The 27,725-nt window shown below is 54.3% G+C and overlaps 1 protein-coding gene across 1 annotated transcript; it reads left to right on the forward strand.

Annotated features, from left to right (window-relative positions):
• The first annotated feature begins 1,474 nt into the window (after window positions 1-1,474).
• LAPTM5 (lysosomal protein transmembrane 5) lies at window positions 1,475-26,691 on the forward strand. Its single transcript, XM_030871855.2, has 8 exons — window positions 1,475-1,687; window positions 16,414-16,507; window positions 17,192-17,268; window positions 18,878-19,012; window positions 20,067-20,189; window positions 21,383-21,478; window positions 24,151-24,243; window positions 25,518-26,691. Exons 1-8 carry the CDS (start codon window positions 1,601-1,603, stop codon window positions 25,605-25,607), a joined length of 795 nt encoding a protein of 264 aa, XP_030727715.2. The 5' UTR covers window positions 1,475-1,600; the 3' UTR covers window positions 25,608-26,691.
• Window positions 26,692-27,725: the final 1,034 nt, after the last annotated feature.

Genomic DNA, 27,725 nt, shown 5'->3' on the forward strand with positions numbered 1-27,725 from the left:
CTGGCCTTGCTGCTCTTGGGCAAAACGGGGCTTTTCTTGCTTCATTGGCTACCCAGCTAGGAGGTGCCAGGGTTTGAACCCAGGCACGAGCCTTGGAGCCAAGCTGATAATCACTACACTGTACCACCTTTCTATGATGCCTGGTCTCAGCAACGCCTATAACAGAGGAAAGACAGGCCTGAAAATGAAGTAGTGAAGGGATTGGCTGGGTCACCCAGGAGCCCCAAGCTTGTAGAGCCCCCCTTGGTCTCATTGGCAAAGAGAAAGGCTTGATCAAGTCCTCCAGCCAAGTTTTGTAGGTCCAATAGAGCAACTCCTGCCAAGGGGGAGGAGCTAAGAGACCTTTTATAACCTCTCCTGGTGTAAAAATGATGGGCAGCTGTAGTGACCAATCCTAAATCTGAGATCTCATAAGAGGGTGGGACTTCACGGCAGGTCCTGCTGTGTTCTCCATTGGAAGATTCACATAGTGAGCTCAGTGTCTGGGCAGAGCAGACTTCTTACAGGAATTCTGCAAATGCCTCATATTCCCTTCCTTTATTGCCCTATGGATGGATAATTTATCATCTGAGAAGGGAGTATAGATCCCAGTGTAGCTTGCTTAATAGTCACGGTAGATTAATTCCAACTTTTCCCAGGAATGAGGTGGGGGGGATCCCTGATTGCCTGGGAGCATCAGGGGGCCTTGAGGCTCACAAAGGGGGGCTTGACGGCAGGTCTCCCAGATTGCTGTGACGCATTAATGACCCAGCTGTGGGAAGAGCCTAGCCCAGGGCCTGACGCACGTTGATGGACTTGTTTAGTAATTATTCTTGTCCTGGTTTGGACAGAGTTCAAGAAGACATGCTTCTCTCTGAGGCTTGGGGTAGAGTGAAGAGAACACCAGCTCCGAGGGGACAGCTTCTAGAACCAGTCAAGCCTTAGTTCAAATTCCCACTCCTCCACGGGCTAACTGTGTAACCTCGGACAAATCACTTCCCCTCTCTGTGCCCCAGTTTCTTCATTTGCAAAGTGGGGATAATAATAGTATCTCTCTCAAAGGGTTGAGGAGAGGATTAAAGGGGTGGTTAGAGGATTCAAGGTGAGGATCCAGGACCATGCTTAGAACATGTAGGAAATACTAGACAATAGCTATTTTTGTAGCCGGACAGACCTGGGTTTGAATCCTGCCACCAGCACTGACTACTGTGTGATTTGGCTGAATGCCTTGACTTCTCCGGACCTCTGTGTCTGTATCTGGAAATGGGATTGCTAACAGTCCTTGCTTCCAAGGGTGGTGGTGAGCATCCTCTAAGCAAGGCATGGGTGAAACTGCTTAAACCCCAGGACTGGCAAGTGGTAGGTACCGACGGTGTAAGGGAAGCCCCTCCTGGGAGTGGCAGGGGCCTGCTGCCGTGCTCTGAGGAAAGCTGGGGCCCTTCCCAGCTGCCCCGCCCCAGTTGTGACGCCCTTACCCCTGCCTGTCTGAGGGGCAGGAAGGAAGTGAGGAGGGCGCCCGCAGCTTTCCCTTTTCTGCCCTGTTTCAGGCTCCTGGCTCCTTCTCTGCTCCAGGCTCCTGGCTCCTTCCCTGTCAGTGCCTCGGAGGAGGGGAGGCAACACCATGGCCCCCCGTGCGGCCGCCATCCGCCAAACCTGCTGCTGCTTTAACGTTCGCATCGCCACCACTGCCCTGGCCGTCTACCATGTGGTGAGTGTGCAGGCGGCCCGGGACACTGTGTGCGTGTGTGTGTGTGAGGGCGGCCCCGATCTATGGAGACCCCTCGAACGGGAGGACCGTTGCTCACCACCTCCTCTTGGAACCCTGGACAAGTCCCTGCCCTGCTCCGGGCCTTGGGCTCCTTCTCTGTCCAAAGCGGGGGAGGGGACCCTGCAGCAGTGGCAGGAGTGGGAGGCGGGGTCCTTGTTCTAAGCAAACGTACCTCACATTCTCTCTGAGGCTCAGTTTCTGCCTCTGTGAAATGGGACCTTTAGCAGCCACAAGTTCATCCGGGTACAAACGGAGCAGCAGATGTGAAAGTGCTTTGGAAGCCAGGAATCTTGAGAGACATGTGAGCTGGGATCATTGTCAGGAAATGGGGTCAGGTCACAGGCATGGGGCCTGGGCCACTGGAGGGGATGAGAAGTGCGAACCTCCCCTTTGTGCTTCCAGAGGCGAGGGAGGGGGCTGTATCCTCTTAGCTTACATACGAGCAGGGTGCCTGGCCTGGCCTGAGCGCCTGTGGGCCCAGCCGAGGAGGAACGGACCCAGAGGTTCCCCTTTGGAGGCTGGTGTGCACAGCCGGGTACGGAGTCTTGTCTCTTATTAACTCAGAGTGACTCTGCGTGAGTCACAGCCCCTGGGGCCAGAGGCTCCCCCTCTGTCTTGGTGGCTGGAGGTTGGGGTCTCTGTTCTGCCCCGTCCAGAACTATCCCCTCAGCCCACAGCTCCAAGCCACACTCAGCTCCCCCAGACCCGGGGGCCTTCCTCCCAGGGTGACTCAGGGCCTGTGGTTAACAGTTCTTTTATGAGCCTGGAAGGTCTTCCTCAAAATTAGCCTAAATCTGGCACACTGTGATGGGCCGCTGGAAACTGCTCAGACCTGGCTGCATCTGCTTCCTGCCGCACGCAGAGCAGGCAGGGCTGCTGGCAAGAGCCCAGCCTTCGGAGGGCTGGTGCTCTTCAGTGTTTGGTGCACAGCCTCTGGATCCAGACTCCTGTGTGCAAATCCTGGCCTCATCACTTCCTAGCTGTGCAGCCTCAGGCCACTTCCTTAACCTCTCTGAATGTCCGTTTCCTCGTCTAAAAAATGCGCATGAGAATAATAATACTTCTCTGTTAGGGTTGTTCTCAGGATCAAGGGAGTAAATATCTACAAGGCACAGAGCAGTGCTTGACAGGTGTTTGACTGCTTTATTATTAGCAGTGCCTCAGACACGGAGCCTGCTGCCAGCACACCTGTAAGTCAAGCAGTCAGACCCCAGAACACTGATTTTGGGCGGGGCCCAGAGGTTGCTCTGCCTAGCTTCTCCAACGCAAGAGTGCTCCTGAGAGGAGTGAATGGCTCTTGACTGTCCCCAGACCAAGTCCTTAGGGCCTCTTCAAGCTCTCAGATTGTGCAACATTCTTGGAAACACAGTGTAGTAAGCAGGGGTGTCGCCGTGGGAAGCAGGCCCCTGGGTCCCTACCCCTGCTCTGCCACTAACTGGCTATGTGACCTTGGACAAGCTGCTCCCTTGGGCCTCAGTTTTTCCTTTATAAGATGATGGACAAGAGGGTATGGACCAGCTCAGAGGTCTCAAACTCCAATGCCTCCAGGGGCCAGGCAGCTCCTGTAAGTGAGCGTAGTGGGGCAGATGGACCTTGCAGTGACCTGGGGAGCCTGTTCTGGGTCTATTCTGGCGGCCACTCTCTGTTTCCGCTGATTGTTGCCATGGAGGAATGTGGGCCCCAGCAGCCGCTCTTTTGACATTTGGAGAAACAGGAAACAGAGGCTTTTATGTCACAATTTCTGCTGTTTCCATGTTGATGACTGATTTGAGGTAAAAAAGAAATCCCTGTGCAGACCAAGTCAAATCCATTTGCAGGCTGCTGGGTCTGACTTGCAAACCCTGGGTTTTGTAACCCTTGCGGTTTCTTTTTGATCATGCCGTCTGAGGTCCTCACCTGTACACAGTTAAGTGACATCAGTTCCTGCCCAAAGAGCTGGAGAATGTGTGGGCAAGTGATCAAGGAAGGCTTCTTGGAGGAGGTGTCACTGGCAGAGGTGTAGAGTTTGGTTGTGGGGAGTATGGATGGGGAAGGGATAGGTGTGCAGAGGTGTGGAGGCTGAGGACAGTGGCTTGTGCAGGGGACCCTACATAGACTAACCCGGGGGCTTTAGGTTGGGCAGCGAGAGGTGGGAGGGATTTGGAGGGACAGGCTGGAGGCTGGGCCTTCACTATAGGGCACTATTGATATTTGGGACTGGAGAATTCTTTGTTGTGGGGACTGAACAGTACATTGTAAGATGTTTAGCGGCATCCCTGGCCTTTATCTACAAGATGCCAGTAGCACACCGCCAGCTGTGATAACCCCAAATATCTACAGATATTGCAAATGTCTCCTGGGGCTGAAATCACTCCCAGTTGAGAACCACTGTCTTTAATGTGGGTCATGGGGAGCCATGGGATGTTCTAGACCCGAAGGCAGGAGAACAGAAGAAAAGTCTGGAAGCTGTACAACTGGCCCCGGGAGGTCTTCTCTGGGCTGGGGTCCTTGAGTGATTCCAGTGGAGGGTCATCCTCCTGCTTCCTCTGTAAGAGGCCTCTGCTCCTTCCCAGAAAGGGCAGGGCCTGGGGGCTTTCTCTGTGGCCTGGCAGTTGGGCGGCAGGTGTGCTGTCAGGGCCTCGAACATCTGGATGGAAAAAGAGAAGCTGCCATCCAGATGTGTTGATCACCCAGATTGGTCGTCGTCTGGAGCCAGTCATGGGCGACGGCCCTGCACACGGAGAGCTATTCGTGGACCGGACCCCTCTGGGGAGGGTTAAATCGGGCTCTTGGCATCCTGAGACAATGCCCCACTTTACTGAGTCATCGGGCCGTTATTACTGGAGGACCTCCGTGTCCAATGGCTGGAGGACCTTCCTCAGCATTTCACTGGGTTTGTGTAGAGGATTCCCTGGTTCATGAACATTTTCTGACTCCAACTTGCACACACAGAGGAGTCAGAGAACTTTTGTAAATTGGCCTCTTTCGTTCTGGTTTGCCTGGCGAGCCAAAGCATGTCTGTCCCAAGTTAATGGCGGGAGAGAGGGACCCAGAAGACCTTTTTGCCTAGAAATATCTCCCTCCCTAACCTCTCCTGTCCAAGGCACCTGGAATTCCATTAGAAATGTGTTGTCTGATCAAAAGCTTAAAGCTGTGGCGATTTCAACCCTGTAGCAACAGGATACACCAAAACAGGGCCGGGAGGAAATGAGACTGATGCTGGCCATGGCTTGTCTCTGGGTTATAGATTGTGAAAGCTCTCATTTTTTGCTACTTTTCTGTATTCTCTGTATTTGGTACAATGAACATGTATTACGTTTTAAAATAAACGTTTTATTTTAGAACAGTTTTGGATTTACAGAAAAATTGTATAGCACAGAGTTCCTGTATACCCCACGTCTGGGCTCCATGACTGTTAGCATCTTATATTAATATGGTACGTTTGTCACAACTGATGAGTCAATATTGATATACTATTATTAACTACCGTCCATACTTCATTCCGATTTCTTCAGCTTTTCTCTAACGTCCTTTTTCTCTTCCAGGATCCCATGTTATATATAGTCATGACACCTCCTTAGACTTCTCTTGGCTGTGAGAGTTTTCAGATTTTCCTTGTTTTTGAAGACCTTGACAGCTTTGAAGAGTACTAGTCACGTATTCTGTCAAATATTCATCAAATGGGACTTGCCTGCTTTTCTCATGGTTAGACTTGGGCAATGTGTTTGGGGAGGATGACCACAGAGGTAAAGTGCCCTTCTCCGCACTTCATATCAAGGGGGTGTACTTCCGCGTGTCTTATCACTTGATGTTGACCTTGATCACCTGGCTGAGGTCGCGTTTGTCAGGTTTCTCTACTGTGAAGTGACTTGCTCTACCGGTGCTCTGGGGTCTGACCACTTGACTTACAGTTGTGCTGACAACAGGCTCCGTGTCTGAGGCACCGCTAATAATAGAGCACTTAACCTCCATTATTTTAAGGAGCCTCCAGTGAAGGCAGATTTGTTCTCAAACGTGTCTTTCTTTTTGGTGCCCAGCCCCAGGCCAGCACATGGGCCTGACTCACTCCTGGCCTCTGCCCTCTAGGGATTCCAACCCGCCACGGAAAAACTGTGATAATGGCGTTGATGGATGACAGTGCTGGCTCTTATGGGGGCACAGACGAGAGGCCTTAGCCCAGCCCTGGGGTGGACGCTGGGGATGCAGCGAGGGCTTTTGGGAGGAGGCCGGAGTGATAAGGATGAGTGGGACTTTGCTTGGGAATGTTGGGGGGAAAAGGGCATATGCTTGTGGAGGGAGCAGAGAGCAAAGGCGGGGAAGTAGGAAAGGTCAGGTGATGCTCTGGAAGCACGGAGAAGCTCATAGAGCTGGGGTCAAGGGCAGGATGGTCGTGAGGTGTGGTGGGGGAGGCTACAGAGGCCAGCAGGGTTAAGACTGGACCAAATGCCTGACTTCTTTCAGGTTTCATGGTAGAAGGATGGATCTCTGTCCCAGTTCTCTCATTTAACAGATGAGTGAACAGAGGCCCAGGAGGGTCCCTGACTTGCTCCAGGTCACACAGGGAGGTGGGGGAAGGTCTTGCTCCAGGCCCCAGCTACCAGCACCCTGGTGTGTGGGATGAGCCAGCAAGTGAACAAATGAATTCTTTACCTGGCCCACGGCCCAGGGGTGGTCTGTCTCTCTGAGAGACCCTTCCGTCACCCAGTCTTCATTTCTTCTTTATGGTCCAGCTCATGGGAAGTCTCCTCCTCCAGGAAGCCCTCCTGCTTGTCCTCCTCAGAATTCCAGTGGCTCTTCTCTCTCTGCTCCACTTTGGGATGGAAAAGATCACAGACCTGTCTCTATTACTCACTCATGATGTGACTTTGAGCAGGCAGGTGCCTTTGCTGTCTGAGCCTCAATTTTCTCTTCTGTTAAATGGGGCCAGTGGTCCCTGTCTCAGGGTGACTGTTTTGAGGTATTGAGCTGATGTGACCCCACTGGAGAGGAGGGCTGGCAGGCGAGTGCCCAGTGTGGGCTGTGGGACGTGACCAGAGGCCACTCCCCTTTCGAGAGCTCATCTGTTTGGGGCCTAAAAATAGGTCCCAACTGTTAGGTCGTCTGTTAGAACCTCTGCCTTCACGCCTGATGCTCCCATGTGGGGTAGAGTGGGAGCCGTGGCCCCTCCCCAGTGCCCTGACCAAGGGGCCCTGGTGGGAACTCAGTTGTGCTCCCCATCTCTGGGGTGTGCACTCTGCCTTCTAGCTTATAAAATGTTGGAGCCATCGAGAGGACCGCTGGACCCCCTGGGCCAAAGCGGGGTGACACGCAGGGCCTTCTGGGGGCAAAGTTGGTCTCTTCCTGCACCAGGCCTGGTGGGCTGAGTGATGGTGACCAGTCATCTGTGTGAGGTGGGCCAGGACAGGCCAGACCCCAGGCTGGGCCTTATCCCCTCCCCACTTCCTGGTTCTCAGGCCCAAGGGAAGGGAAGGGAAGGGAAGGGGCTTCTGGGAATGGGGGGTAGGGAATGGTGGTTCCAGACATCGGGCATCACCTTGGTCAGAGGGACCCACTGCTGTCAGAGGGCCATAGCTGGGAGAGGCACCAACCTGGGGGAGGGTCCAGGGGCTGGTGCAGGGGCTGGGGCCCCACTCAGACCCGGCCCCGTGGCTGGAAGGCAGAGCCTGGGTGGGCCGAGGTTCTTGGTCACCACCCTAGTCCAGAGCCTCCCAGGAAGTGAGGCTTTTATTTTGAGCCCAGGGCAGTGGCCTGGAACCAGGGCTTCGCTCTGAGCTCACTATGAGGCCTGCATTGGTCTCCCAGGGGACCCGCACCCCACCAGGGGAAGGGGAGGGTGCACAGAACCTCCAATGAGGCAGGAAGCTGAGCAGGGAGCTGTACAGAGTGAGGCGCCGGCTCCCGCCTTCCACCCGCAGCCCTGCTGCAGGCCCGGCGTGTCCCTCCCCCTCCCCGAGCCTCAGTTTCCTCCCCTGTCAACTGGGGGCCAATAACTGTGACCTGCAAGGTCAGAGACTCAAAGGAAACCAGGTGGGAGACACACCTAGCGCCCAGCGAGTGCCTCACACATTGTAGCTACCCCTGGAGCCCCCATGTGACAGAAGAGGAAACCGAGGCTTGGACAGGCCAAGCGACTCTGCAGCCCGGGGTAGATAAAGAACAAGAGCCCGGGTGTCCTGCTCGGGGCCCAGGCTCCCCTGCTGCTGCTCCAGACCGCGGTGGGGGAGGGGCAGGCTTCTTGGCAGCAATGGGGTGAGGTTCAACCGTAATATCCGGGGGGCCTCGTTCTTAGAAACACGGAGCCCACATGCAAAGATGCAGTCTCAATGGCACCTGCAAAACGGGGGGAAAATGGGAATAATAATTGAAGTTGCCTCATAAGGCTGAGGTGAGGACGAATGAATGAGTGTGTGTCAGTGTTCAGGGGACCTGGCCTCTCCTAAATGCTCCAGTAATAGTAACATTTACTGTCACGTGGGGACCTTTGCCCTGAAGGTAAATAAGGAATTGATGTTTTATGGGGATTGTTTGGTGGGTGCAGGGTACTTCTCTAGATACTCAAGAAGTGGAGGAGGATGGGGGTGTGGACCAAGCCTGGAGGCTGACTCTGAGCTCCCAAATGGGTGCCTATAAAGGATGACCACCGCTCCCCCTACCAAGAATGACAGAAGCCACTGGGATTCCCTGGGCCAGAAATTTTGCGCTTAGTGCCTGCTCCTTCAGGGGAAGGCTTGCCATCCTGTCTTCTTTCATGGGGGCAGGTCTGAAAGGTCAAAGGGCAGAGAGCAGAGGACAGGCCTTGCTGGGCTGTCACACGCAGGGCACAGGCAAGGGACAGGGCTCAGAGGATGACACGCTGGCTTTCCTGGACGTGGTGCCAGAGCGAGCTGCTCCCGTCCTGGCCCTTCCCACCCTGCAGGGTGATGAACCTTGGCACACGCCATCCGAACTGTGTTCTCTGGCAGCTCCCGGCCTTTGTACAAGCTGTCCCCTCTGCCCGGGGTGCTCCTTCTCCCACCCCTGCTGACCCCAAAGTCACATCCCTGTAAAACCACATGTCCCCCTAGCATCTCCTGCATCCCTCCACTGGCCCAGCCACCCAGAAGCTGCCATTTCCTGGGGGCCTCCTCTGTACCTGGCACATGGTAAGCCCAAGTCACAGTTCCCCAAGAGAAGCTTCTTGCAGTTTCCTAAATGCGTCTCACTCTCTTTTGCTTTCGCCCCTGCTGTTCCCTCTGCCTGGAACACCCTTCCCACTGCCCTTTGGGAGAAATCTTCTTTTAAGACTCACTGCCTCTCAGAAGCCTTCCTGGAGCCCCAACTCCTGGACCCTGAGCTCCCAGCGTTTCCCTCCATCCCAGGGCAGCTCCCACCCCCACCTGCTGGGGTCCTGGGGGTCATGTGGTCCGCCCTGGAGGCCCGGAGGCTCACCCAGCCTGATCCATCTGTGTAATCCCCAGGGTCTGACCCGGTGGCAGCCAATCTCGATTTTATTTTACTTTTGCAAACCTTTTATTGATGCATAATTTATATAAGTGCATATCTTGGTGACCTTTTTCAAAGTGAACAGCCAGGTAACCTCTACCCAGATTGAGAAATAGGATGGGACCAGCCCCCAAGGGCCCCTGGTGTCCCCACCTCATCACTACGTGGGCCCCACTGACTTCTTCCAACACACGTAGTTCTAGAAGTACCCAGGGATGAGATTACACAACATGGGCTCTTTCTTTCTCTCAACATTGCATTTGCGACCTTCCTCCGTGTGGCCGTGTGTATCCAGCTCATTTCCCCCTTGCTGTCTAGTATTTCACTGCATGAATATATCACAATGTATTTGGCCTGTTGTACTGGGGGAGGACATTGGGGTTGTTTCCAGGGTGGGCTATTACAACGGCCACGGGGACCTGTGGCTTGGAGTCCACACCAAATGCTTCTGCTGGTCACTCGATCTTTCTGAATCATCATCTTTGGTAGCAGACATATGTCACGTCATGTCCTCCTTCCTCACTACAGCTTTGCTAGTGGGTGGAGCCTTCTCTCTGTTCTACAGATGAGGAAACTGAGGCACAGAGGAGTAAAGGGGCCAGGCGGGGTTGTGGGGGGACAATTAATAGTAGGAGGGGGCGGGGATGGGAGGGTGGACAGCAGAGCCGCAGCCTCCAGAGGAGCCAGGCTCCCAGGGAGGTGAAGGCTGCCCGGCTGGGGCAACAGCTGAGCCTTGGCTTTGGCGGGGGGGCGGGGGGGGGGAGGGGGGGCACATCGTGATGTTTATCTGGGCCAGCTGGGGAGGCGGCTGGGGAGATAGTGCTGCAGCGGCGGGGGAATGATCCCCACGCAGTCGCCCCCGATAAGCTGTGACAGGAAGTATGGGGTGGGGTTGGGGGAGGGGAGCTTCCTCTTGACGCTGACACATCTGGTTCTTTGCTCCCATCCTCTCGCCAGACAGCCCCAGGGGACCCCCAGGGAAAACAGGGTGGGTGGGTGAGGTAGAGGGGACTGAGCTTCAGGGTGGGGGCGATGCTGCTGCTGCTGAAGACGAAGAGGACGACAGTGATAATAATAACAGTCTGAGTGTCAGAGCCCCTGAGTTCTTAGGCCGCCAGAGCCGGAGGATGTAGGGTCAGGGTGGAGCAGCCCTGGAAGGGGAGAGGGGCAGGAAGGGCTGTGCACTTGGGACCGGTTTCCCATTGTGCAAACGGCGTTATCTCTGTTGGGAAGGGTTGAGGACAAGCCCAGGCCGGACTCCTTGTGCCGCTTCGGCCGCGGCACCCACAGTCCCTGTTCTCCTTGGACGTAAGTGGGTAAACAGTCCTGACCTCACAGACTTGTGAGGAGAAGTGGAGTTAACAGACAGGAAAGTGTCCACGCACTGGCTGGCACATAGTAAATGCTCACTGAGCATTGGGTGTCCCTGTAAATTTTATCCCCCGGAAGCTCAGAGGATGGGTTCCTGCCTGCCTGCTTATGAGACGGTGTGTCTTAAGCCCCCCAGGAGGTCCGAGAGGGTGGGCCCATGTTCTCGGACCGGGAACTGGTGTTTGATCCCCAGAGCCAGGGGATCTGGTGTCACCACCATCAGAACATGCCCTCACCTCTGCCATCAACAGCAGCAGCACAGCATGGCCTGACTGTCATTGCAGTTAATTACCACTTCCCAGCAGCCCTGTGGTTACCTCTATCACCAGCACCCCTGCAGCATCCACCGCCACCTCTATTATCACTGCCCAGAGGGTCATAACTGTCACCGGCCTGCCAAATGCAGCCACGGGACGGCCAGTTCCGCCTCCCAGCATGTCACCATTGTCAGTCCCACCTGACCCTCATCTCTCTTCCATTCAGCTGCGGCATCGCCATCGTTATGGCCACGGCCATGTTCAGTAGTGCTCTCATCCCTCCACCCTACCTGATTCTTCCTCTCCTCCTACAACTGCTGCCCCCTTCATTTCAGCTCAGGCTGCTGGTTGCTTCTCAGAGCCACCAGGAAAACAAGTAGAAATTCTCCTGGCCTCCCAGCCACTTCCTCCATTGCTCAGCTTAGGGAAGTTGTGTTTGTTACTGAGAAAGAAGAGTCGGGGAGGGGATGAAAATGAGAACTGAAACCAGGGAGAAGCCGAGGGAAGAGGTGAGAAAGGGGAATGGAGAGTGGAGGTGGCAGTGGGCGTGCTGAGCGTGGCCAGGACTGATTCGGTCATGCAGCCCGAGCCCTGGTGTGGTGTCAGGAGGACTGAGGCTGATTCTGACTCTGCAACACGCTTGCTGTGTGGCCTTGGGCTGGCTACTGCCTCTCTCTGGGCTTCACTTTCCCACAAGTGACATCCCCTCTTTCAGGCAAGAGGCCTTCCCTGCCTCTTCCCTGCCCCCGGGGTTTCGCTGGGTCTGTACTGCTGGCTCTGGGCCTTTACACACGATGATCACTCTGGCTGGAATGCTTTTCTCTCCTCTCTGCCACGGTCAAGCTTTTCCTGTTTGTGAAACCCTCCCTGTGCCTTCCAAACAGCTGTCATCACTCCCTCATCAGGGGACTCTGAGTCCCCTGCATGTCCCATGTCGTGATTCTAAACACACTGGTCACCTGTTGGGTTCCCCTGGGGACTGTGACACTTGCAGGCCAGGGTCCGTGGTTTTCCCAGACAGGGCCTGGAGGCAGCATGTGCTCAGAGAGTGTTTACTGGATGAAGAAACGAGGGAGCAAGTGTGTGCCTGCCCAGCAGTGTGCACTGATGGAGCACTTGCTGTATGCCAGGGTTGGCGCGGGCGCGTCATTTGACCTGAGAGCAACCCTACGAGGCAGGTCCAGTTATTAGCCCCATTTCCCAGATGAGGAGACTGAGGATCATAGAGGTTAGTGGCTTGCTCAAGGCCACAGAGCTGGGGCTGGGGCCCTGGCCACTTGATTCCAGCACCTGGCTCTTAACCACGTGATCTCACCATGTGGAATTAAGGTACAGTGAGTGAGGAGATGCTATTATGGAGGAAAAGTTGGGCGAGTGAATGCCATCTGCCTGGGCACTGTGGGAGGAGAGAAGCCCCGTTCTTGTAGCAGGAGGGCATGAGTCATGGCCCAGGCAGGTCCTCAGAGATCAGGGAGAGGGCAGTTCTGTGTCCAGGTGGAAACCAGGGGCGTGAGGGGAAGGGGAGGGCCAGGTGGCCTGGGAAATCTTGACTCTTGGAGTTTCCTGGCCTCTCCCAGCTTATGCTACAGGTAAGCCAGGCACTTTCTGGAATTACAAACAGCTCTTGGTTGGGGACTTGGGTGGAGCAGTGAGGGCCTTCTGATGAGTGGGGTGCAGCTCTGGGGTGGGAGACCCTGGGCAGCCTAGGTATGACGTGCTGCAGTTGGCAGGAGTTCAATCATTCCAGTGCGAATAGGGGTGACTCTCCACGTTGACTGGAGGAGGTAAACTGAGACCACGGAGGAGCCAGGACCTGGCCAGCGTTACACAGCCGTGAGGCAGTGGGAGCGGTCTCAAGTTCCAGCTGCTGTCCTCTGAGCTGCGGGTGTCCAAGGATGGGGATCAGCTGCCAGATGGTTGGTGAGACCAGGGCTGGGCCCCAGAGCAACCACTCAGCCTTGAGTGGAGCCTGGACCCTGGGAACCCAGGCAACAGGGATCACATCCCAGCCTGGCCACGTGACACAGGGCGTGTGAATTTTCCTTGCTGAGCTTTTATTCCTCATCTATACCATGGGGAAAATGTTGCCTCTCTTGCAGGGTTTTGGGAGATGGTGGTGCAAGCCTGTGTGTACAGGTCCAAGCACACGGTAGGTGCACAAGAAATGTCAATTCCTCTCCACCCCATCTCCTAGGGAGCTGAGACGCCTATCTTTCTCCTGGATCAGGGACTGGTGTCTTCCATTGAAGGTTAGGGGCCAGCAGAAGGTCTGAGTCAGACTCTGAGGTTGCCCTGCTCTGTGACCTGGGGCTAGTTCTTGCCTTCGGTGAGACTCAGGGTTCTCGTCTGGCAAATGGGGACAGAATTATCTCCCTCTCTCTACAGGATGGTTGAGAAGGTGAAATGGAGAAAAGGATGAGGTTGGTTTTAAACACAGGTGGTTTTTACAAAAGTAGAAATGCTTCTGGTGTCTGCTGCTGCTTCTTGCACAAGCTGTGGGAGGTGGAGGAGACGGCAGAGGGAAGAGGAGGTGGGTGCCCTGCTGACTCTGCTGGGCACCCACATGGGAGTGGGCGAGGAGGGCAGGCCTCAGGCAGAGCTAGGAGGCTGGGAGATGCTGGGAGGACAGTGGAGGGGGGAAGAGAATCAGGTCCAGGGCCCACTGGCCTGGGTTTGAATCGCGGCCCTACAGATGATCAGCTGGGGGGCTTTGGACAAATTACTGGACTTTTCTGAGCCTCGTTTTCCTCATCTGTGATATGGGGGTGGGAGCATTAAGAACAGTCTCTTGGCTGGGTTTGGGAGGATCGCTGGGATGGTGTGGGGCAAAGCTGGCACGGAGTCGGGCTGTACAAATGTCCCTCCTCTTCCCTCCCCTTCCTGGGGTCCCAGGATATTCAGGAGGTGTGGTTGGAGAAGGGCAGCTGGGACGCTAATGGCAGGATTGCAGACACGGTGGCAGGGCTGTGGGAGATGTTGGGGCCAGAACTGAGGATCTGGGGAGTGGTTTGTGGGTTAGCACTGGTCTCCAAAGTGGGGTGATACCCAAGGTGACCACTGGGGCCTCAGAATGGCAATATTAGAATTTCTAAATTTGTCAATCATGTTCTTTGTTCATTTCTGGATTTTTTTGGTATGTGTGTTTTATGATGTTCATTATAAATCAAGACAGGAGCACATGCATATAGTTTGGAAATCAAGAAATAGAGAGTAGTGTGTGCAAAAGGTTTTGTTGACATAGGCACATGATCAAAATATCTGAGCCCTCTGGGGTCGGGGCTAGCAGGGCTCTGAGGTGACTCGGGGAGTGGGGTGTGTGGGAAGGCATCAGGACAGCACTGGGACACTGGGACTCCGGTCTCCACTTTGTCCCCAACTTGCTGTGTGTCCTTGGGCGAGCCACCTAACCTCTCTGAGCTTAGAAAACAAGCAGAAGGAACTTATAAAATAAGTGGGCAGAGGCTCTTTCCAGTGATTGGACGTTGGGGTTGTCTGATTCTGAGCTTCTATCTAGATCTCAGACAATCCTGGACTCTTGGGACTTCAAAAGCCTTCTTGTGCCACGGCTGATGAATGCTAGCGCCCTTCTAAGCCCAGCCATGGTGACTCATTTGTGCTCTGCTGGCACACCGCAGGAGCCCCAGAGCTCCCAGTCTTTCAGGGTGCCCTGTTCTGTCCTGGACTGAACCGTCATCTGCCTCCTTTTCTCTCTTCCTCATTACAGGGGAAACTGGGAGAAGAGGGGCTGGAGCTCCAGGCTTTAGGGGATGAGGAAGCCACATTTCTCTCTCCGAGCTGTTTCCTGTGGGTACCAGCCACAGCCCCCGCCATGTCTGCTTTCCGCTCTGAGCTGTTTTCCACTCTCCTGGTGAAACAAAGCCTTTCTGGTTCACCCCACACCACGTAGAGGGGGCAGCTAGAACAAGCTCACTGTCAGCCCCCTGGCACTCTCCTCACGGTACTGCTAGACTGCCCCACGTAAGCTCACACCAGCCAAAAGCAGATTATACTTGCTGAGCACCCGCTGCCAGCCTCCAAGCTCAGTGCTTCGCAAATACAATGCAATTTGTTCCTTATTAAATCCAGTGATTGCCAGTTTCCAGATGAGGGAATTCAGAGAGGTAAAGTGACTTGCCCAAGGTCACATAATGACCTGGATACAAATCCACCTCTGACTGGCTCTGGAGCCCAGTTCCTCGTCAGTCTTCTCTGTTGTCCCTTTCTGTCCCCTGAACAAGATGTGATATGGTACGAAGACAAATCGAAACCTATGTCTGAGCTAAAAAAAGCCACACAATCGGCTAGGGGGAAACAGATGGTGGGCGTCTATTTGCTCGTCAGCCGAGCGGCAGTTACTAGCGGAGGGCCGCCTAGAAAGCCAGTGTGAACTTAGGCCATATTAATAGAGGTAGGACGTCCGCTACAAGGGAGGAGACATCTCGTTGGCAGAGTGGGCAGATGGCATCTGGAGAAGTGTGTGTGTATGGTGGGGGGAAAGCCTTGCTGTGAGAACATGGACACGCAGAAGGTTGTGGGTTCCCCGTGGTTGGAAGCATTTAAGTAGAGGCTGCATGGCACAGTATTCTTGCATTAGAAGATGGAGGGCAGGGGTAAGGTGACCTCCAAGGTTCTTTCAATCTGCAGTTTTGTGGCTGGACTTCAGTTATTGCCAGGGCCATGGCAACACTCATGCCCATTAGATTTGCCCCTTCTCTGTCATTCTTAGCAAGGTTCCCCTGAGGGAATAGGGTTTATTCGTTCATGCATCCATCCCTCCATCCATCCTTCTGTTCATTCATCTACAACAGCTAGAGCAGTGAACAAGAGAGACACAGTCCTTGCCTACCTAGAACCTATAGTCTAGAGGGAATAATAACAATAATAATAGCACAGATTGAGCGCTTACTATTTGGCAGGTGAATTATCCCATCTGGCCCCACTACAACCTCATGAGACAGGTGTTACTATTATCTCCATTTGCCTATGGGAATTGAGGGGCCATGGGGGCTGGGATTCACAGGTCAGATGCTCCCAGGCCTGTGTTGATGATCCCAAGAACTTGAAGTTCTGTGATGCTCAGATGCTGTGACTAAGATCCCATGATGCTCAGAGTTTGTCATTATAAAACAAGGTGCAGAGCAGGGGCCCAGTCACTGGTGAGAGCCCTCAGTCTCCCCCACTTCCTCAAGCCTGACCTTCAGAGGTCACAGTTATCACTTTATGGATAACTGGGTGTGGTTCTAAGCGCCCTCTTGGGATGTTCTCATTTACTCCTCCCATCTGCCTCCTTAGGAAGCTATCAGTATTATTCTCATTGTACAGATGGGGAAACTGAGGCACAGAGAGGTCAAGTAACTTGCCCAAGCTCACACAGCTAGGAAGAGGAAGAAGGAGGAACTACGAGCTTGAGCTGTCTACCTGTACAGGCCACACTTTACCTGGGGTGCCCCACTGACCCGCATTCCATCTCTTCCAGGACCCCTCCTCACAGGCCCTGACTGCACGCCTTCGGGGTGGGAGGGGTTGGTGGCGGAGCTGTGCAGGCCCCGGCTCACTGATGCTCTGTTCTGTCCCCAGATCATGAGCGTATTGCTGTTCATTGAGCACTCAGTGGAGGTGGCCCACGGCAAGGCCTCCTGCAAGTTCTTGAAGACAGGCTACCTCAGGATCGGTAGGTCCAGGGGAAGCCAAAGTGGGGTGGGGTAGCAGGGGGATGGGCACCGGCTAGGGGTGGAGTTGAGGCTCTGCCACTTGTCCTTTTTGACGTCTGCAAATGGAGAAATTCCACTTGTTCACACTGAAGTCTCCAGGTGTGAGAGCAGATAGGATGGCGCTTTGCAAACCAAATCAGCTTAGAACGGTGACAGCGGGACTCTCCTGCTCGATAGCAGCCCGTCACCCAGAATAAAATCGCAGCTCCTCGTGGGGGCTCCAGCCCCTGCTGCCCTCCCTGGCCACATTCCCACACCTCGTGGCTCCGTCCACGCTCCCCCTCACTCCCCGCGCTCCAGCTGCGCTGACCCCACCAAGCTGGGCCCTGTCTTGGGGTCCCTATCTGGACTCCTGGCCACTCGGCCCACAGGCCACCTCCTCAGAGGCCTTCCCCCACCTCATCCTGGTAAAGGCAGACCTCAGGCCCCCTTCCCACCCTGCACCCTGTGTTATACTGTCCTGTGTCAGCTGAAATGTTCTGTGTGCCCCTCAAGACTGAGAACGGCAGGAGGGCAGGGCCTGGGCTTTCTGGTTCACGGGCATAGTGCCCACACCAGTGGTTCCCAAAGTGTGGTCCTTGGAACCCCAGGTGTGGGTTCCTGGGGGCACTTCCGGGCCCCTCACCGCTCTCTTCTCCTTTCAGCGGAACTGATCTCCAGCTTCCTGCTCATCACCATGCTTTTCATCATCAGCCTGAGCCTGCTGGTGGGCGTGGTCAAGGTGAGTGCCGGTCGGGGAGGGGAAGGGGAGCCAGGATCTGCGGGCTGGCAAGGAGGCCCAGCTGCCCTCCCGGGTCCCTCCTATTCATACCCACTATGTGGACAGCACTGGATGCTGGGAGGTGGGAGGTGGGTATTTGGAGGAGATCCGATCTGCACCCTAGAAATCTTCACACTTACTTTTTGGAAACCCCCTTTTTCACACCAGATCCGTCAGGTTGGAGGCCTCGGTTCCCTGTGAAAATACACCCTCCATGCACGGGGGTGTGCACAGCCGGCTGCGGCCACTGCCGATCATTGACACTTCGGCTGAACTAGCTGGCAACCCGCATTCTTTTGAACTGCAAATGGTGGCAGGGAATTTGGTAGAGAAGAAAAGAAGGGTCATTTTGAGGCCTAGGTAGAGGGGAGAAAGCAGTGGGTTTTGAGATCAGTGAGAGGAGCAGAGGGGAGGGTGTAGATGCGTCCAGCTCAGTGCCATCCAGCTGGCGATTGAGAGGGAGAGGCGGGCTGTGACTCAGCCTCCTGCAGAAAGGAACCCGTCTGTCCCTTGGCCCCCAGCAGGGCAGGAAGCTAGGGCCCCGCCACATAGCCATGAGAGCAGACCTCGGAAAGAGAATACTTCCTGGACAGACAGTGGTGGACTGGCACTCCCAGGGCCAGCAGGATGGGGTGGAGGTTTGGTGCTAGTTTGGAATGTCTCCACCTTGCCTGAAATGCCATTGTTCACTCCCTAGCTAACGCTGCTCTCTCGGGAGCCCTACACCGCAGGGAGTGATTTCACCTTGGTTGCCGGTGGTCCACGCAGAAACACAAATGGTCCAGCTAGGAAAATGGGTCAGGTCATCCCTGAAGCCTCTGAGCTTCAGTCTGGGCTGTTTCGGCTGCCTCCTGAGTGATTTTAGACAACCACGTGAGAAACCACGAAACCACCTTTTCTGTGATTTTTGTCCCCAGCTGTGGGTTCCTACCCATTTATACTGGTCATAGTGGTCACTTGCTTTCAGTTGAAGGAGAGGGATTTCAGCCTCAGCCTCCCAGGGTCCCTCACTATGACTGAACATCCCCGGGGGTGGCCCACACAGAGTCAAGACCCACTGTTAAAGCAGCACAATTTCTTCACCTCCGGGCCTTGGCTCAGGACAGCCCTTCTGCCACCAATACCCTCCCCTTCCCTCCTGCTTCTTTCCAGCTCTCGTCCTGGTGCCCGCACTTCCAGGAAGTCTTCTCTGATCCCTCCTCATTTGTCAAATGGACACAAAGTCTTTGGTCACTGGGTTCTTAAGAGCGAGTTGAGGCAGACCCTGGTCCTGGAGCCCCCAGGCGCTTATCTCTGTAGATGGGAACTATTCCCGGTTCCTCCTGGGACACCGAGACTGCTCACCCTCAGGACCTGGGCCTTACCTTCTCCCCGCGCCCAGAGCCTCACTCAGAGGAAGGCATGTGGATCCCCATGGGGTGACCTCGGCCAAGATCCACAGGTGATTCAGGAGAGCACCGAGTTCCCCGGGACGGAAGGGACCTGTGGGCCAGGGGGCCCGTGGAGCCATCAGGCTGCATGGAAGCGCCTTGTGCAAGGGACCCCTGACCATGCTGGGCCTGCCTTTCAGAACCGGGAGAAGTACCTGCTGCCCTTCCTGTCCCTGCAAATCATGGACTTCCTCCTGTGCCTGCTCACCCTGCTGGGCTCTTACATCGAGCTGCCCGCCTACCTCAAGTTTGTCTCCCGGAGCAGCAGCCGGGCGGTGAGTATGTCCCATGTCCCATAGCCGGCCAGCGGGGGAGGTGCAGGAGCCCAGGCCAGTGAGCGTGGGAGCCCCCAGGGTCCTTTCTAGTCGGTGAGCTTGAGCAAGTCCCTGAGCTCCTCCAAGTCACCCCACATTTCTTATTATTTTTTTTAAATTTATTTTTGGCTGCGTTGGGTCTTCGTTGCTGCGCGTGGGCTCTCTCTAGTTGCGGCGGGGGGTGGGGCGCTGCTCTTCATTGTGTTGGCGTGGGCTTCTCGTTGTGGCGGCTTCTCTTGTTGCGGAGCATGGGCTCCAGGCATGCAGGCTCAGTAGTTGTGGCTCGTGGGCTCTAGAGCACAGGCTCAGTAGTTGTGGTGCACGGGTTTAGCTGCTCCATGGCATGTGGGATCTTCCCGGCCCAGGGCTCGAACCCGTGTCCCCTGCATTGGCGGATGGGTTCTTAAGCACTGCGCCACCAGGGAAGTCCCTCACCCCAGGTTTCTCCCTGTAAAATGTGTCTTGAGATCATGTCTCATCAATATGTCTTATGAGCAGTACATGAGGAAAGCGTGCACAGGGTGCTTAGCACGTGGTAAGAACGGAAAAAATGCCAACCACGTGTGAATTTACACCATAAGAACCGGGACATGCCCCGTTTCCCTCCCCAGCCCCTGTTTTGTCTCTCCTTTGTAACCACGTTGAAGAAAGGAAGGTAAGGATGGTGAACATCCTTGGTGGGAATGCCCGCGACGCCTGGTGCCAATCACAAACGCAGTTCCCCAAAGTTGCTTTTCACACTTCCCCTGACTGTGGTCCTTGAGGAGGCTGAGAAGCTACATTATAAGGCCCTGGGCTGGGAGTCAGGAGACCCTGGTCCTAGTCCTGGGTTTGCACCAGCCCATGGTGTGAACGTCTGAGAAATGGACCTCCATTTCTTTCTGGGTACCATGGACCAGGGAGTCGTCGATGTCTCTGGCTGACAGTCTCTCAAGCTGAGGGGCCACTGTGTGCCCCGTGGTACCCGGGCCGCTGGGTTGGGGCTGACTTGCTTGTCTGTCTTCTTCCTCCAAAGGGCCCCTCCAAGGTCCCACTGATGACCCTGCAGCTCTTGGATTTCTGCCTGAGCATCCTGACTCTCTGCAGCTCCTACATGGAAGTGCCCACCTATCTCAACTTCAAGTCCATGAACCACATGGTGAGTCTGGGCTGAGGGTCTGCTCCTATCACTGGCTCTGTGGCCTTGAGCAAGTTGCTCTCCCTCTCTGTGCCTCAGTGCTTAGGCTGGGTTCTCTAAAAGTGGAGCTTGGAGAGGGATTCTTGTGCGAGTGATTTCCTGAAGGAGAGCTCTCAGGAAGAAGCTTGAAAGGAATGAGGGAAGCAAGTTAGACAAAAGGAAGAAGCCAGGCAGACATGTGGCTTTAGAAGTAGTGCTGCTGGATCCCAGAGGGTGCCCTGGAGTATGAACTGCAGCGCAGAAACGGTATTGGTGTTTTCATTGCTGTCTAACAAATGATCCCCAAACACAGTGATTTAAAACAATAAACAGTTGTTACCTCACATAGCTTCTGAGGATCAGGAATGTGGGAGTGGCTTAGTTGGGTTGTTCAGACTCAGGGTCTCTCTTGAGGTTGCACCTGAGATGAGGATGGGGCTGTGGACGCCAAGGGCTTGACTAGGTCTGAAGGATCCACTCCCAAGCTGGCTTACTGGCGTGGCTGTGGGATCTTTGGCTTGATTCCCCACCGTGTGCGCCTTTGATGAGGCTGATTGAGCATCTTCATGCTGCCGGTACCACCCCCCCCCCCCCCCGCCGGTGAGTATCCGAGAGAGAGCAAGGAGGAAGCGGCCCTGTGGTCTTGGAGATCACACTCGCCTCTGCCACATCCTATTATTTGTGAGAAGTGAGTCTCTAGCTCTAGCCCACACTCGAGGGAAGGATGTCAGAGGATGTGTGCACGTGTTTGCAAATGCCACAGCAGTTGTCCCACCAGAGCAGGAACCTTCCATCAACAAGTCCTGCTTGTGAGGTGCCCCTGGGGGACGAGGCATACCTCCCAGGTATTTCAGGATTAGGTGGTTCCGTCAACCAAGACTATCCTCCAGAGACGGACACGGGTGTGGCCCACCAGCTGGGGGATGGGGCAGCAGCCAGATAATGGTCACCTGGACAGGCATCAGCTGCATCTGTCTCCCTGAGTTTGCCCACCTGTCAGATGAGGCTGATGGTAGGTGGCCTCCTAGGGCCCTTGAAGGGTTGGGCCAGGATAATGGCGGTGCCACTGCACGTTCCTGTGTGTGTGGAGAGCTGGCTTTTAGTCCTCGATGTGTGGGTACTGTTAGAGTTCCTTATGGCCAGAGACACTGACGTGGCTCCCACATCTGTTGCAGAATTACCTCCCCAGCCAGGAAGGTATGGCTCACAACCAGTTCATCAAGATGATGTTCATCTTCTCCATCGCCTTCATCACTGTCCTCATCCTGAAGGTGAGCGGCCCCTGCCCCACGGCTCAGGGAGGGGTGGAGAGGCTGAGCTGCCCCGGGCCCACCCATGCCAGACTGTTAGGAGGCAGGGAAGTGTGTCTTCCACCCCCGCCCCCCCTGCTTTTGGCTCCTAACTCTAGCCCTCCCCACACCAGCCCCTGTGCCCACACGTGGGATCCTCGGGGACGCCCCCTTTAGAGCAAGTGGATCTGTGAAGACCCACCTGTGTTCAAGGGTCGGGGACTTAATGTGTGACTCAGAGAGACCTGATCCAGGGGAAGGAGGAGCTATTTTGTCTGGAATTAGATTCAGGAAGTCCTGGGTCTGAATCCCAGCTCTCCCCTCACTAGCTGTGTGGTTGGTTTTCAAGTCACTTCTCTCTGGGTCTTGGGTCTCACCTGTGAAAGGGCCACCCTAAGTCTTGCTTTGCCCACGTTAACAAGCTTTACGTGATCCAGGCACCAAAATGTAGATGAGCCCTGAGGTCATATTACTAGAGGTTTGGTGATGAGAAGGGTGGAGGGGATTGGTTTTATTCTTCTCACGGGTAGTCAGGCCCAGAGGATAGAGTCCTGTTTCAGGTCCCAGTTCTTGGAGAAATGGTGACAGACAGGAGTGCACTAATAGCAGCACCACAGGACTTCCCTGGTGGCGCAGTGGTTAAGAATCCGCCTGCCAATGCAGGGGACACGGGTTCGATACCTGGTCCGGGAAGATCCCACATGCCGCGGAGCCCGTGTGCCACAACTAAGCCTGTGTGCCACAACTACTGAGCCTGCGCTCTAGAGCCCACGAGCCACAACTACTGAGCCCACGTGCCACAGCTACTGAAGCCCACGTGCCTAGAGCCTGTGCTCCGCAACAAGAGAAGCCACCACAGTGAGAAGCCCGCGCACCGCAACGAAGAGTAGCCCCCTCTCGACGTAACTAGAGAAAAGCCCGTGTGCAGCAATGAAGACCCAACGCAGCCAAAAATAAATAAAAAAATTTATATTAAAAAAAAATAGCACAACAGGAGGGTGAAGAGGCAAGAAAACGCTGCCGTCTTCGGGAGTCAAGGAAACCAGGGCAGTTCAGCTTGGGAAAGAAATGACTCAAGGGGGACCTGATCGCAGCCTCCAAGTACCCAAAGGACTCTCATGGGGATTCTAGAGGCCACAATGGGGCCCTGTGGCCGGAAGCCACAGGGAGGCTGATGTCGACTCAAGAAAAGGAAGGGCTTTTAAAAGTGTTCTTTTCTGATTGTGAAAGTAACATATGATCACTGTAGAAATTTAGAAACTACAGATGAGCAGAAAGAAGACGATCAGCCCACCAACCACCGCCACTCGGAGAGCAGCACCTCTGATATCTGGGTGCATTTCCGCCCCCTCTTTTTATGTGGGTGGTGTAGCCAGACATCACTGCCTCCTTACATCCCAGGCCCTGAGCAGTCTCTGCTCTCACCCGGTGCCAAACTGGAAACAACTTCGCTCCTTTTAACCTTTCCTCAAAGGACTGACCTAGCACAAGCGCATTAGTGCTGCACAGTGAGAACATTCCTGAAGGCTTGGGGGGACCAACGTGGAGGTTTACGTCATAGACTCTGCTAGAGAGAAACTGCCCAAACCCCACCACACACCTCCATCCCTCCCCACCCCTCTCCTGTTCTTTATCTTCATCCAGTGGGAGTTCTCTCTGTACCCCGACTCCCAACCCTGCCTCACTGGCTACCCTTCACCTACTTGCTTTGCCCTGGCCCTTCGTACTTCATTCTTTCATAATTCATTTTATTTATTTCTGCTCCTTTTAAGTCCCCATCATGGGGCTCCATAAAACAAGGGACCTTCTAGATGCCAAGACCTGCTCTCCTTCCTTTGGGGGCAGAGAGAGACTTATTGGCTATTGTTCCTTGAACACACCCCTGGGGACTTCACTCCCCACCCTGGAACCCTTCTCCCCAATTCTTACATCAATTGCTAAGAGAAAGCCGTTGCTCACATTATCTGACAGATATATACATCCATACATATAATTTTTCTGCATTTATAAACGTGGGATACTACTGCATACACTGTTGGATAATCTGCTTTAAAAAAACAACATATTGGGCTTCCCTGGTGGTGCAGTGGTTGAGAGTCCGCCTGCCGATGCAGGGGACACGGGTTCGTGCCCCGGTCCGTGAAGATCCCACGTGCCGCGGAGCGGCTGGGCCCGTGAGCCATGGCTGCTGAGCCTGCGCATCCGGAGCCTGTGCTCAGCAGCGGGAGAGGCCACGACAGTGAGAGGCCCGCGTACCGCAAAAACAACAACAACAACATATCGTAAGCAGTTTTGAAGACAACATTTCCCACTGTCAGCTCTGTCTCAGGATGGGCGGGGCCACCTCAGGAGATGGTAAGCTTCAGTCCTCAGGGGCGGAGAAGCAGAATCTGCAGGATTATTGCCGGTGGGCTGGAGGGTGGTGCAGGGGCCTCTAAAAAGCTCCTTTCTGTGATGAGTCTGTGGGGCAGTGAAAAGGGAAACACCTGGAACACCTGAGACGGGCAGGTGAGGCCCCCTCCAACCAGAAGAGGGGTCTGACCTTTCAGGGTAAGCTGGGGGTCTCCAGGAAGCGCCCAGCATCTGTCCTGAGTCTGCTGGGGTGGTGAGAAGGAGGGTCACAAAGCACAGCCTGACCTGGGTCTCTTTTCTAGGTCTACATGTTCAAGTGTGTGTGGAGATGTTACAGATTCATGAAGTACATGAACTCGGCCGAGGAGAGGAGCAGCTCCAAGATGCTGCAGAAGGTGAGCCTGCTGGGGGGGTCAAGTCCTAGCTCTGCCACTCACTGTATCATTTAGGGCAGGTCTCTCTGCCTTGCTCGGCCTCAGTTTCTCCGAGGCCGAGGGTTGGACCAGAAGAAATGGGAAGATCTCTTTCCACTCTGATTGTCTAGGATTCTATTCATTCATTCATGCGTTAAACATTTTATGCTTCTTACTCTTTCCTGGACTCATATCCAACCCTTTGGATGCAGAGAAAATTAAGATGCCACCCTGTCCTGGAGGAGAGTATAGTCCAGAGTGAATCTAGACACAGAGATCCAATTACAACTTGGTGTGAAGCACAGGGGCAATGGGAGCATGGAGGAGGCACCTGGTTTCACCTGGGGTGTCAGGGAAGGCTTCCTGCAGGAGGTGACACTTGATCAAGTTTTAGACTGTCAGCGGGTACAAGTTAGCTGGGAAAGGGGAAGGGGCCTTCCAGGCAGAGGGATTAAGTGCGCTTAGAAGCAGCTGATTGGAAAAGTGATGGGAAAAGTGCAGCTGGTTTAAATTACTGGAGGCTCACTTTCCTCAACTGTAAAATGGGGATTGTATTAGTCAAGAACTTTTTGGGTTGCAAGTGTCAGAAACCCAACACTCTCTCACTTATGTAAAAAATAAAATGAATTTATTAGCTTATAGAACTTGAAAGTCCAATGTAGGTCTGGCTCAGGCATGGCTGAAGCCTGATGTCCAGACATGATCTTATTTTCAGGATGAAAGGCAGCCCTTTCCTCATGGTAGCAAAATGGTTGCCCAAATCCCTAGGCTGTCATCCCACCCTCTCAGCAGCCCCAGCAGTAAGAAAGACATCCCAGAAGCATGTCTGATTGGTCCAGCTTGGGTTACAAGCCTATCGCCAAACCAGTGACGATTGCCGGGGGATGAGATTCTACTTTGAGCGACCACCCCATCAGACATGAGGTCTCATGTCCACTTCCCCAGATCAGAGGGCTGATCAATTCTTCTGAAAGCACATGGACTGAGGATGTTTTCCCAGGGAAAACAGTGTGTTGGTATCAAAACAAGGGGGCTTGATGTGGAACAGGCAGAGGCAAGTCTGTCCATTACAGGAACAGAAACCGTACCTGTCTTATGCATGCCATGCCTAGCACATAGTAAGTGCCCAAGGCATGCTAGTCATCATCATCATCAACATCATTTTGCCAGGGGTGGGGGTTGGAGCCCCTTAACCCCAGGTTGGGGTAGAGTCCCATCTGGTCAGTTCTCGGCCCTTATCTCTCTGTTTCTCTCAGGTGGTCCTGCCATCCTATGAGGAAGCTGTGTCTCTGCCATACAAGATTCCAGATGGGGGCCCAGCACCACCCCCATACTCAGAGGCGTGACGTTCACCAGGCCCCAGCCCTGGTGCTGGGAGGGGCGGAGCTACCTCGCAATCCGCTTCTTTGCTTAGGTGGCCCCTGTGGCCTGGGTGAACCACCTGGCTGACTTCAGGACAATCCGCTTGTGTCCCGCTCGCTGGCCTGCTTTTCCTGCGGGGCCTGGGAGATGCTCACAACTGGGTCAACCCCTTTAGGCTGAATGATTGGGTCTCAAAAATTCAGTCCAACAGCACTCAGCTTCTTTTGATCAGCTCTGACGTTGGTTTAAACGATTGGTCTTTCTAAAGTCAGTGAGTTTGGTTAACTACCTCTCAACTTGACCAGTTTTACCAAGTGGCTGACAAATCAAAAACACACTTGTCATTTCAGTGAAAACAATGTGGTCAAACAAAAGAGTCCATTGTGTCAGTTTGTAAATAGTTGTCAATTCACAGAGCAATTTAGTCAAGTAATCATCAGTTAGTCCTCCCCACCAAATACATCCATCCATTTTCTTCCAATAGTTCCTTAAGCAATTATTAAGTCAGCCAACCCTCAGTTAATTTAGAATAGTGATAAAATCCAATAATAAAAAAATCAACTTAGCCCCCCAAACCATTTAATTCAATCTAGTCCAATAACCGGCTGCCCCCTGTGGTCAATTCAGTACTTGTGAGTCCTGACCCACAGCCCATCCGTTGCCAGATAGGTTGTAGGCCACCCAATTCTGCCCGACACTTGTGGTCGAGCAGAAATTCAGCGCTGAAATCAGGCAAACCCATTTGTTGGACTAAATCCACAGGTTAGTTCAGTCAAAACAGGCAAACCCTTTGTGGGCACAGTCCCCGCCCGGGGGGTTCGTGTTGGTGGGGCCATAGGGGAGGTTTTGGTCCCTGCACCCCCTCTTTTGCCTGCTTCCCTGGGGGTTGGGATTCCCGAGGTCGCTGACCCAAAGGCGGAGATAAGGCCACAGAGGCGGGTTCTCTGGGGTCTGCGAGGGGGGTGCAGAGGGCGAGGGCTGTGCAAGGGGCTCCCCACCGCACCCCTGTGTCATTGCTTTGTGTGACGGGGAAGAAGTTTCAATAAAGCAGCAACACGCTTCTCTCTGGTTGATGTGGTTCCTAAAATATGGTGTATGGCCAGGCCTGGGAACACATCCTCCATTACCTCAACACACACACACACACACACACACACACACACACACACACACACACACACACACGACAGTTGATTCAGTCCAGAAACTCTCAGAGGCCATGTCCAGCTAGGGAGTGTCATGACCTGGCACTGTTTCTGATCGCAAATCGTGGCCCCTCTAAGCACCCTGATGTCTCCTTGATAAGGCATGGACCCCACTCACTTGGACAGCACCCACCTGGAGCCAGGTCCTACACTGGGCACTGGGGTGGCCACAATAGGTCAGACTAGCCTCCAGTTACCCCCCATCTGGGGAAGGGGAAGACAGACATGTAAATGATTATCATGGCCTGTGATGATGATAACCCCGTCACGGGGAAAGTCTGAGGGACCTAGGACAGCCAGAGGAGGCTTCTTGGAGGTTTCACCGAGCTGAGTCTGAAGGATGAAGGGGCAGCAGGGAGCAAACTGGGGGAGGATGTTTTGGGCTGAAGTGGCAGGATGTGGAAGTGGGGAGAGGAGCTGGAGAGGTAGCCTAGTGTGGCTGCAAGTGGGGAGGGGAGGGAGAGGAGGCTGCCAGGGGCTGGGGGCCTGGATCACAAAGAGCCTTTGTGTACATCAGGGTTCTTTGGCTGCAAGCCCACCCTGGCTAACTTCAGCCAAGAAGGGCCTTTACAGGAAGGAGATGCTTGCAAGTAACAGGAACCTTAGTGAACCAGGTTTATTGAAAACAATGACAACAACAACTGAAGGGTGGTCGTGATGTTTCTTGGCTCACATAAATGAAAATCCAGGGAATCTGGTCAGGCGTGGCTGGACCCAGGAATCAAATTCTTCAGTCACCTCTTTCTCTCTTTCTCCACCTCTTGCCTTCTTCCTCCCGGGCTGAGCTGCCTGAGAGTGAAGCTGGCAGAGAGCACGAGGCAGTCTGAGTTGGGCTCCATCCCCAGTACCAAGTGAGACCTAACAGAGCCTTGAATGCTGTGCCCAGGAGCATGGGCT

Source organism: Globicephala melas, chromosome 1 (genome assembly GCF_963455315.2).
Source record: "Globicephala melas chromosome 1, mGloMel1.2, whole genome shotgun sequence".
Taxonomy (NCBI): domain Eukaryota; kingdom Metazoa; phylum Chordata; class Mammalia; order Artiodactyla; family Delphinidae; genus Globicephala; species Globicephala melas.

Excerpts from the sequence above, each read along its gene's own strand:
- LAPTM5 (XM_030871855.2), top strand. The coding sequence starts at position 1,601 with ATGGCCCCCCGTGCGGCCGCCATCCGCCAAACCTGCTGCTGCTTTAAC. Across the intron at positions 17,269-18,877 it reads TGCTGGTGGGCGTGGTCAAG|AACCGGGAGAAGTACCTGCT; the intron begins GTGAGTGCCGGT and ends CCTGCCTTTCAG. Across the intron at positions 21,479-24,150 it reads TCACTGTCCTCATCCTGAAG|GTCTACATGTTCAAGTGTGT; the intron begins GTGAGCGGCCCC and ends TCTCTTTTCTAG.